At 44.3% G+C, this 12,237-nt stretch overlaps 1 protein-coding gene across 1 annotated transcript in view; it reads left to right on the top strand.

Moving 5' to 3' along the window:
* LOC126425242 (uncharacterized) overlaps positions 1-12,237 on the top strand; it is a 93,518-nt gene that overhangs the window by 19,159 nt on the left and 62,122 nt on the right. Inside the window, exons 3-4 of the mRNA XM_050088203.1 lie at positions 6,421-6,566; positions 11,463-11,756. Coding sequence (XP_049944160.1) covers positions 6,421-6,566; positions 11,463-11,756 — 440 coding nt within the window. The remainder of the gene's footprint in view (positions 1-6,420; positions 6,567-11,462; positions 11,757-12,237) is intronic.

The following is a 12,237-nucleotide window of genomic DNA, read 5'->3' as shown; positions in this document are numbered from 1 at the left end:
GTTTCTTTCGCGCTTCAGGGTATTTCCATCTCAAATAAGCTTCAGATCTTTTCGGTCAACATTTCTCAATTACTCAGCTTTGCATATTCTACCGTCTGACTTCACAAATATGTTGTTGTTGTTGTGGTCTTTCAGTCCTCAGACTGGTTTGATGCAGCTCTCCATGCTACTCTATCCTGTGCAAGCTTTTTCATCTCCCAGTACCTACTGCAACCTACATCCTTCTGAATCTGCTTAGTGTATTCATCTCTTGGCCTTCCTCCACGATTTTTACCCTCCACGCTGCCCTCCAATACTAAATTGGTGATCCCTTGATGCCTCAGAACATGTCCTACCAACCGATCCCTTCTTCTGGTCAAGTTGTGCCACAAACTTCTCTTCTCCCCAATCCTATTCAATACTTCCTCATTAGTTATGTGATCTACCCATCTAATCTTTAGCATTCTTCTGTAGCACCACATTTCGAAAGCTTCTATTCTCTTCTTGTCCAAACTATTTATCGTCCATGTTTCACTTCCATACATGGCTACACTCCATACGAATACTTTCAGAAATGACTTCCTGACACTTAAATCAATACTGGATGTTAACAAATTTCTCTTCTTCAGAAACGCTTTCCTTGCCATTGCCAGCCTACATTTTATATCCTCTCTACTTCGACCATCATCAGTTATTTTGCTCCCCAAATAGCAAAACTCCTTTACTACTTTAAGTGCCTCATTTCCTAATCTAATTCCCTCAGCATCACCCGACTTAATTAGACTACATTCCATTATCCTTGTTTTGCTTTTGTTGACGTTCATCTTATATCCTCCTTTCAAGACACTGTCCATTCCATTCAACTGCTCTTCCAAGTCCTTTGCTGTCTCTGACAGAATTACAATGTCATCAGCGAACCTCAAAGTTTTTATTTCTTCTCCATGAATTTTAATACCTACTCCGAATTTTTCTTTTGTTTCCTTTACTGCTTGCTCAATATACAGATTGAACAACATCGGGGAGAGGCTACAACCCTGTCTTACTCCCTTCCCAATCACTGCTTCCCTTTCATGCCCCTCGACTCTTATAACTGCCATCTGGTTTCTGTACAAATTGTAAATAGCCTTTCGCTCCCTGTATTTTACCCCTGCCACCTTTAGAATTTGAAAGAGAGTATTCCAGTCAACATTGTCAAAAGCTTTCTCTAAGTCTACAAATGCTAGAAACGTAGGTTTGCCTTTCCTTAATCTTTCTTCTAAGATAAGTCGTAAGGTCAGTATTGCTTCACGTGTTCCAGTGTTTCTACGGAATCCAAACTGATCTTCCCCGAGGTTGGCTTCTACTAGTTTTTCCATTCGTCTGTAAAGAATTCGTGTTAGTATTTTGCAGCTGTGACTTATTAAGCTGATAGTTCGGTAATTTTCACATCTGTCAACACCTGCTTTCTTTGGGATTGGAATTATTATATTCTTCTTGAAGTCTGAGGGTATTTCGCCTGTTTCATACATCTTGCTCACCAGATGGTAGAGTTTTGTCAGGACTGGCTCTCCCACGGCCGTCAGTAGTTCCAATGGAATATTGTCTACTCCGGGGGCCTTGTTTCGACTCAGGTCTTTCAGGGCTCTGTCAAACTCTTCACGCAGTATCATATCTCCCATTTCATCTTCATCTACATCCTCTTCCATTTCCATAATATTGTCCTCAAGTACATCGGCCTTGTATAGCCCCTCTATATACTCCTTCCACCTTTCTGCTTTCCCTTCTTTGCTTAGAACTGGATTTCCATCTGAGCTCTTGATATTCATACAAGTCGTTCTCTTATCTCCAAAGGTCTCTTTAATTTTCCTGTAGGCGGTATCTATCTTACCCCTAGTGAGATAGGCCTCTACATCATTACATTTGTCCTCTAGCCATCCCTGCTTAGCCATTTTGCACTTCCTGTCGATCTCATTTTTGAGACGTTTGTATTCCTTTTTGCCTGTTTCACTTACTGCATTTTTATATTTTCTCCTTTCATCAATTAAATTCAATATTTCTTCTGTTACCCAAGCATTTCTACTAGCCCTCGTCTTTTTACCTACTTGATCCTCTGCTGCTGTCACTACTTCATCCCTCAAAGCTACCCATTCTTCTTCTACTGTATTTATTTCCCCCATTCCTGTCAATTGCTCCCTTATGCTCTCCCTGAATCTCTGTACAACCTCTGGTTCTTTTAGTTTATCCAGGTCCCATCTCCTTAAATTCCCACCTTTTTGCAGTTTCTTCAGTTTTAATCTACAGGTCATAACCAATAGATTGTGGTCAGAGTCCACATCTGCCCCTGGAAATGTCTTACAATTTAAAACCTGGTTCCTAAATCTCTGTCTTACCATTATATAATCTATCTGATACCTTTTAGTATCTCCAGGGTTCTTCCATGTATACAACCTTCTTTCATGATTCTTAAACCAAGTGTTAGCTATGATTATGTTGTGCTCTGTGCAAAATTCTACCAGGCGGCTTCCTCTTTCATTTCTGTCCCCCAATCCATATTCACCTACTATGTTTCCTTCTCTCCCTTTTCCTACACTCGAATTCCAGTCACCCATGACTATTAAATTTTCGTTTCCCTTCACAATCTGAATAATTTCTTTTATTTCATCATACATTTCTTCAATTTCTTCGTCATCTGCAGAGTTAGTTGGCATATAAACTTGTACTACTGTAGTAGGTGTGGGCTTCGTATCTATCTTTGCCACAATAATGCGTTCACTATGCTGTTTGTAGTAGCTTACCCGCATTCCTATTTTCCTATTCATTATTAAACCTACTCCTGCATTACCCCCATTTGATTTTGTGTTTATAACCCTGTAGTCACCTGACCAGAAGTCTTGTTCCTCCTGCCACCGAACTTCACTAATTCCCACTATATCTAACTTCAACCTATCCATTTCCCTTTTTAAATTTTCTAACCTACCTGCCCGATTAAGGGATCTGACATTCCACGCTCCGATCCGTAGAACGCCAGTTTTCTTTCTCCTGATAACGACGTCCTCTTGAGTAGTCCCCGCCCGGAGATCCGAATGGGGGATTATTTTACCTCCGGAATATTTTACCCAAGAGGACGCCATCGTCATGTAATCATACAGTAAAGCTGCATGCCCTCGGGAAAAATTACGGCTGTAGTTTCCCCTTGCTTTCAGCCGTTCGCAGTACCAGCACAGCAAGGCCGTTTTGGTTATTGTTACAAGGCCAGATCAGTCGATCATCCAGACTGTTGCCCTTGGAACTACTGAAAAGGCTGCTGCCCCTCTTCAGGAACCACACGTTTGTCTGGCCTCTCAACAGATACCCCTCCGTTGTGGTTGCACCTACGGTACGGATATCTGTATCGCTGAGGCACGCAAGCCTCCCCACCAACGGCAAGGTCCATGGTTCATGGGGGGGTTCACAAATATACGAGTATTAAAATACTTCAAAGAATATTTTCATATTTACAAAAAAAAAAACTTGGCAGTATGAGTCCACTTATTAGTGTTACGTTGCGCCTCCCTCTTTTCCTGAGGTATGCGTTGCTTCGACGGGTGAGGGCGTCAGAAAGGGGCGTCGTATCCTCTCTTGAAGAATGCGGGCCCACAGCTGTTGCGGTCGTTCCTTGATATCCTGGGAGGGAGCTGGCGTCCGACCTGATCCCAAACAAGTCCTACTGTTGACAGAACTGAAGAGCTTGCTGGCCACGGGATTACCCCAGCACCACGCAGACAACTCGTAGAGATACATGGCACGTGTGGTCTGGCATTGTTTTCTTGAAAACTGGCACCACGATACTGCCGCATGAAAGTTAACATGTGATGACGTAGGATGTCCGTGACTTACCGTTGTGACGTCACAGTTCTCTTAATCAGTAACAGCCGTGATGTGAAATCAGACGCGATGGCTTCCCACACGATGAAGACGGGAGTAACTGCTCTGCGCCTCTCCAAAACACTGGAAGTAGGACTGCTGGTATTTTTAAAAATATAGGGTTCCGATATATCGATATTTTAAAAGATTTTATCGGCTCTTGATTTATCAAAAAAGCATCAATATATAGGCGTAAGAAGTACCGACGTATCTCCCTATAAAAAGATCGGCTACACACTGTAAATATACTGCAGGTTTTGGATCTGTATATTTTATTGATTTATTATTAGATATTCTGTAAATCAAGAAGCTAGCAGCGTGCCTGCTCTCTATTCCCTGTAGAGCGAGAATTGAAAGGAATACGATGCACGTTCACGCTTGACGATAACCACTTTGCTAACAATGGTAAGTGCATGTTAGTGGCAAGGTAAAAGACGTCTGATGGGTCCACCGTTTGGTTTTGTCACATATCGGGTTTGTCCAGAACACCTCGTGTCGACTTCCCCGTTTCCCATTTCTGCAAACTCCAGCGACCTAGCAGTTATAGTGTCAAAATTGCGTGCTGAGGCTGAACGTTGAAGTTTCTGTTGGTAGCGTCGAGCGGCAATAACGTCAGGATTTCCCATCACACATCTCCGCCAAACGAAACGACCAATCTTGTCACTTAGATTTTTTTTTAAATTACTTTCAGCAACTGTTTCTAAGAATGTCGATGTGAAGAAATAGCACACTAGTTACGTTAAAAACTATTTTTTAACCCAACTGATATACAGTTTCTTCTCACCTTCACATTCTATTCAGACCACCATACCCCAGTGCAATCGTAGTTCTCCTTTTGTGCCACATATACTTGCTCCACACAAAGAAAATATTGGACGTTATGAAAACTCAAAAAGTAATAAGACTCTCTTCATACAGTGAAAGTAAAATTACATCCTACTGCGGTTTCAGAAGAGCAGCTTCAAATATTTTCCGAAAACCGTGAATAATATAATATAAAATGAAAATATCAGCGCTAGATATTGATGTTTTCATATCGATATATATCGATCGGTTGTGTAAAAATATATATGCGCTGAGGAGCTAAAGAAACTGGCAGGTATGCCTAATATCGTGTAGGTCCCCAGCGAGCACGCAGAAGTGCCGCAACACGACGTGGCATGGACTCGAATGAGCACTATGGGACTTAACTTCTGAGGTAATCAGTCCCCTAGAACTTAGAACTACTTAAACCTAACTAACCTAAGGACATCACAAACATCCATGCCCGAGGCAGGATTCGAACCTGCGACCCCACTGGTCGCGCGGTTCCAGACTGTAGCGCCTAGAACCGCTCGGCCACTCCGGCCGGCGGCATGGACTCGACTAATGTCTGAAGTACTGGTGGACTCAAATGACATCATGAATCCTGCAGAGCTGTCCATAAATCCGGAAGAGTACGACGGGGTGGAGATCTCTTCTGAACAGCACGTTGCAAGGCATGCCAGACATGCTCAATAATGTTCATTTCTGGGGAGTTTGATGGCCAGCGGAAGTGTTTAAACTCAGAAGAGTATTCCCGGAGCCACTCCGTAGCAATTCCAGATGTGGGGTATCGCACTGGCCTGCTGGAATTTCCAAAGTCCGTCGGAATGCACAGTGGACATGAATGGAAGCAGGTGATTAGATAGGACGCTTACGTACCCGTCACCTCTCAGAATCGTATCTAGACGTATCAGGGGTCCCGTATCACTCCAACGGCACACGCCCCGCACCATTACAGAGCCTCCACGAGCTTGAACAGCCCCAGCTGACATGCGGGGTCCATGGATTCATGAGGTTGTCTCCACACCCGTACAAGTCCGTCCGCTCGATACAATTTGAAACGAGACTCGTCCGACCAGGCATCATGTCTCCAGTCATCAGCAGTCCAATGTTGGTATTGATGGGGTCAGTCCAGGCGTAAAGCTTTGTGTCGTGCAGTCATCAAGGGAAAACGAGTGGGCCTTCGTATCCGAAAGCCCATATGGATGATGTTTCGTTGATGGTTCAATAGTGAAATCTCCAAGCAATTTGCGGAAGGGTCGCACTTCCGTCATGTTGAACAATTCTCTTCACTCGTCGTAGGTCCCGTTCGTGCAGCATCTTTTTTCAACCGCAGCGATATCGGAGATTTGATGTTTTACCTGATTCCTTACACTCACGGTACACTCGTGAATTGGCCGTACAGCATAATCCGCACTTCATCGGTACCTCGGAGATTTCTGTCCCATCGCTCGTGCACCGACTATAACACCACGTTCAAACTCACTTAAATCTTGATAACCTGCCATTGTAGCAGAAGTAACTGATCTAACAACTGCAGCAGACTCTTGGTACCCTACCGCAGCGCCGTATTCTGCCTGTGTACATATCTCGGTATTTCAATACGCATGCCTGTGCCAGTTTCTTTGGCTTTCAGTGTACGTCTTACGCAACTCGCCTAGTGTATTGCCAATTTACATCACACTCTTTCCACAACAGTTTAAAAAAGGAGCATCGTGTTGCGTTCTGGAATACATTACCACCGTTTGGTCGTAGGAGCTGATCGAGAAGTTTCTGAAGGAATTGGCGGCATCTACGCGCGATCGACCACCAGCACAGGTTGCTACACCAATCAGGGACCATGACAACAAGATCGACCCCGGGAATCGACTGCGGCCATCGACCGAGGAACCCACCAACAGGTGACGTCAAATTTTCCTATCAACTCTTTTTGCCAAAAATTTAAATCTTTTCCAGATCACTGGGTATCTGAATTCTTTACATCCACTTTCCTTGTATTCATTTATTACGCACCTTCCTGCAACACTGTTTCTCTTCATAACTAGTTAGTTACATGTTCCACTGATTGTTGTTGTTGTGGTCTTCAGTCCTCAGACTGGTTTGATGCAGCTCTCCAACCTACTCTATCCTGTGCAAGCTTCTTCATCTCCCAGTACCTACTGCAACCTACATCCTTCTGAATCTGATTAGTGTATTCATCTCTTGGTCTCCCTCTACGATTTTTACCCTCCACGCTGCCCTCCAATACTAAATTGGTGATCCCTTGATGTCTCAGAGCATGTCCTACCAGCCGATCCCTTCTTCTGGTCAAGTTGTGCCACAAACTTCTCTTCTCCCCAATCCTATTCAATACTTCCTCATTAGTTATGTGATCTACCCATCTAATCTTCAGCATTCTTCTGTAGCACCACATTTCGAAAGCTTCTATTCTCTTCTTGTCCAAACTATTTATCGTCCATGTTTCACTTCCATACATGGCTACACTCCATACAAATACTTTCAGAAACGACTTCCTCACAATTAAATCTATACTCGATGTTAATAAATTTCTCTTTTTCAGAAACGCTTTCCTTGCCATTGGCAGTCTACATTTTATATCCTCTCTACTTCGACCATCATCAGTTATTTTGCTCCCCAAATAGCAAAACTCCTTTACTACTTTAAGTGTCTCATTTCCCAATCTAATACCCTCAACATCACCCGACTTAATTCGACTACATTCCATTATCCTCATTTTGCTTTTGTTGATCTTCATCTTATATCCTTCCTTCAAGACACCATCCATTCCGTTCAACTGCTCTTCCAAGTCCTTTGCTGTCTCTGACAGAATTACAATGTCATCGGCGAGCCTCAAAGTTTTTATTTCTTCTCCATGGATTTTAATACCTACTCCGAATTTTTCTTTTGTTTCCTTCACTGCTTGCTCAATATAAATATTGAATAACATCGGGGAGAGGCTACAACCCTGTCTTACTCCCTTCCCAACCACTGCTTCCCTTTCATGTCCCTCGACTCTTATAACTGCCATCTGGTTTCTGTACAAATTGTAAATAGCCTTTCGCTCCCTGTATTTTACCCCTGCCACCTTTAGAATTTGAAAGAGAGTATTCCAGTCAACATTGTCAAAAGCTTTCTCTAAGTCTACAAATGCTAGAAACGTAGGTTTGCCTTTCCTTAATCTTTCTTCTAAGATAAGGCGTAAGGTCAGTATTGCCTCATGTGTTCCAGTATTTCTACGGAATCCAAACTGATCTTCCCTGAGGTCGGCTTCTACTAGTTTTTCCATTCGTCTGTAAAGAATACGTGTTAGTATTTTGCATCTGTGGCTTATTAAACTGATTGTTCGGTAATTTTCACATCTGTCAACACCTGCTTTCTTTGGGATTGGGATTATTATATTCTTCTTGATGTCTGAGGGTATTTCGCCTGTTTCATACATTTTGTTCACCAAATGGTAGAGTTTTGTCAGAACTGGCTCTCCCAAGGCCGTCAGTAGTTCCAATGGAATGTTGTCTACTCCGGGGGCCTTGTTTCGGCTCAGGTCTTTCAGTGCTCTGTCAAACTCTTCACGCAGTATCGTATCTCCCATTTCATCTTCATCTACATCCTATTCCATTTACATAATATTGTCCTCAAGTTCATCGCCCTTGTATAGACCCTCTGTATACTCCTTCCACCTTTCTGCTTTCCCTTCTTTGCTTAGAACTGGGTTTCCATCTGAGCTCTTGATGTTCATACAAGTGGTTCTCTTATCTCCAAAAGTCTCTTTAATTTTCCTGTAGTCAGTATCTATCTTACCCCTAGTGAGATAAGCCTCTACATCCTTACATTTGTCCTCTAGCCATCCCTGCTTAGCCATTTTGCACTTCCTGTCGATCTCATTTTTGAGGCGTTTGTATTCCTTTTTGCCTGCTTCATTTACTGCATTTTTATATTTTCTCCTTTCATCAATTATATTCAATATTTCTTCTGTTACCCATTATAATCACGATAAACTCAATTGTTGAGAATAGATCGAATGAATTAAACATTGCGTGTACAAGTAAATAAACACATACATAGTCTATCACAATTAATAGGAAAAACTGACGTGAATGGAGGTATATGATAAGAGAAGCAAAGACGTCCCAGTTAACATGCGTGCTGAGACGAGCTGTTAGCGAAATAATTGCGAATGTATGGTTACGCTACTCCACTGGCTTCAGTATTAAATACACTGTCCAGTGCCATTATGTGACCACCTGTCCAAAGTCTGAATAACCAGCTTTTGGTGCGCAGACAGCTGCGAGACGTGCAGAAAGAGCGCCGATGAGGTTCTGGAAGGTACCGGCAGGGATGTGGAGCCACGCCGACTCCACCACCGTGCCCAGCTGGGTTTCTCGACTAACAGTCCACGGTGCATACAGCGCGATCGTGATGGTCCAACAGATTCTCTATTGAGCCCAAATCCAGGGAGCGTGGTGGCCAGGAGAGTATGGTAAACTCATCCTGGTGCTTTCTGAACCACGCACGTGCACCGTGAGCTGTGTGGCATGTCGTATTGTCCAGCTGGTAGATGCCATCGCTCTGACGAGAAACAAATCACATGTAGGTGTGGACATGGTCCCAAAGCATAGATGCATACTGTTGTTGATGCACTGTACCTTGCAGAATAACGAGATCACCCAGAGAATGCCACGAAAACATCCCACAGACCACTACGCTCTCTCCTCCAGCCTGGTTCCTTTGCCATATACAACGGCCATCTGCCTGATGGAGCATAACACGTGATTCGTCTGTAAGGTCCCGGGTCGCCACGTAGTGGACGTCCAGCTGTGATACTGGCGTGTAAATTCCAGCACCTAACAACTGTGTCAGACACTTGTTGTCTTATATAGGCGTTGCCGAACGCAGCGCCGTATTTCGGTTATTTACATATCTCTGTATTTGAATATGCATGCCTATACTAGTTTCTTTGGCGCTTCAGTGTGTAATAATTTTGGCTAATTAGCTCTATCTAACAAATCTCATTCGGAGGCATCTATTCGATGATTTATAATGTCATATACGGACAAGTGTAATGTTGTACAATATGCGATAAACTCTACTGAGCAACATATATTGCGCCGTGATCACACGCTGAGTGGTGGTCGATCAGCTGAAACGACTGAGAAGCAGTGTTTCTCGTCTCCCACTGCCTGTCCAGAGCACGCCCTTACGAGAAAGTATTGCCTTTTCCGAACGGCCTGACACGAAGTCGTTGATCAAGTTCTAAAGTGAGTTTCATTAATTCCATCTCCGAATTCAAAGCACTTTCGAATTCTCTTAACAACGGTCGTAACTCTTCTGAGTTCGTCTCAGCGTTCTCTTATGAGAGCAGCACTGTTCCTAATGCAAGCGAGGAATCGTCTCTTTATTTTCACGTTGCTGACCTCACCTTTGAACCGTCCTCATCAGCAAAAATCTAAAAGTGTTAAGTTCCAGGAACCATGGTGGCCTACAAACGTTACCGTATCTGATGATCCACGTTTCGCGGAATGTAAGGTTTACATGATGGATATTTTAGGTTCAGATGATGGATCAGCAGAAATTGTCACGTTTTTTGTCCACCAAGGTCCTCGGACCCTAGCCGTGGCCATTGAGGATAGTTGAAAGGCGAACTCTACAAAGAAAATGCAAGATTCATAGCTCGGATTACACGAAGGGCGTTCAATGAGAAATTTTTCTCAGATCACGTTGATTTTATTGCGAGTTCAAGTACATCATATTACTCCCCACTCCTTTGGCTGCAAAGCCCCATTTTTCGGAGTAATCTCCGTTCACTGCGACCCCGTTACACCACCTTACTGGGATGGCCTGTACGCTCTCAAGGTACCACTCAGCTGGTCAATGACGGGGCCAATTTTTGCTGCATCAGTAACTTCCCCATCACCTGCTTACTGCTTCCTGCGAAGTTTATCCTTCATTGGGCCCAGCAGATGGAAGTCAGAAGGTGCGATAAGAAGGCTGTGGGGTGGATGAGGAAAGACAGTTCAGTGAAGTGTTGTGAGCTCCTTTCAGGTGTATAGACCTGTGTGAGGCCCTGCGTTGTCAAGGATCAGCAGAAGTTCGTTTGCATTTTTGTGGCGACGAATACGATTGAAGTCGTTTCATCGGTTTCCTGAGGTTAGCTCACAGGATCGGGCAGGGTTGCGAGACCATACTGCAATGCTGACAGGCGCCTAGCCCAACGACTCACTGTGCTTTTGTTCATTGCTAGATCTCCGTAGACATTCTGGAAGCGCCTATGAATATTTGTGAAGCTCTAGTTTTGCGTAAAAAGAAACTCAGAGACAACTCTGTGCTAGGAACGCGCCTCCGTTGCACTTGCCATTTTCAGGGCTATCGGAACTTCATCAAACTATAGGGACTCAAGGGGCAATACAAGTATTCCAAGATGTCCACAACAAATTCCGTATTCTTTCAACAGAAGAGGGTGTTGCATTACCTATTGAACGCCCCTCATAAATTGTGCTGCTCTCATTAGGGCATGCCAACACCTCAGAATAGCTACACCATGTATATCCCGTGTAAAGAATACAGTGCTGAAGTTAAGGAAATCCAGCGTCATACTAAGAGGAACCAACAACCTCGATTGCCGTTACGCGTCCACCAGTAAGTGTAGGAGGGGGTGGGGGATGATACTTGTGCAATTTGTACTCTGCACTGCACATCTTACAGTAGCTCGCAGAGCACAGATGTAGAAGAAGTTTCTGCTCCACTCACTTCATGCCCAGAAATTTGTACTTCGGAAGGTAGCCAGATTGTGTGTGCCGCAGGTTGGCGAGCCTGTACCTGGACAATGAGGAGGCTGGTGACAAAAGCAGCACCAGCAGTGAGTCCAGTGAGAGAGACACGGGCCCTGTCGAGGGTTCCGGTGATGGCGACAGCGAGCTGGGCTCCAGCGAGCACAGCTGGAGTTTGCTGGAGTCCAAAAGCCACCGTCATCCCTACGACGATCGTGACGGCTGGGTGACGCTGGAGGCAGTGCCCTGGGCCGCTGCCAAGGTCGCTAAATGGAAGCCCAACCCTGGCCGCCGACCACCCTGGGTCACGCTACAGAATAGCTATGGGTGAGATATTGCTGAGCTCTGTCCAATAATAACTAGAACTGGAACACACAACAAAGAACACCACAACGGGTGAGTGACGTTAGTGGTTCGTGACCTAGAGCACAAACCATGTCACCGAGTAGGAACACAACCTGGGGCTGCAGGGACACTGAATCATGCATCAACCTAGCTACAGATGAGATACTTCGTAATTCCCTCTCATAATAGTAAAAATTGCATTCGATACGGTAATTGCTGAAATAGCAAACCACAAAGGCGTGCCTTCGCTATACTATCCTTATATGCTTGTTCCATTTCGTCTGCAACATTAATCCTAGGTATTTAATAGAGGTGGTAGCTGAGTGGTCAGCGTGACAGACTGTCAATCCTAAGGGCCCAGGTTCAATTCCCGGCTGGGTCGGAGATTTTCTCCGCTCAGGGACTGGGTGTTGTGTTGTCCTAATCATCATCATTTCATCTCCATCGACGCACAGGTCGCCGA

This window comes from Schistocerca serialis, chromosome 10 (genome assembly GCF_023864345.2).
Source record: "Schistocerca serialis cubense isolate TAMUIC-IGC-003099 chromosome 10, iqSchSeri2.2, whole genome shotgun sequence".
In the NCBI taxonomy this organism is placed as follows: domain Eukaryota; kingdom Metazoa; phylum Arthropoda; class Insecta; order Orthoptera; family Acrididae; genus Schistocerca; species Schistocerca serialis.
The sequence above is the reverse complement of the archived record's forward strand: the minus strand, read 5'-3'. Positions and strand labels throughout refer to the sequence as shown.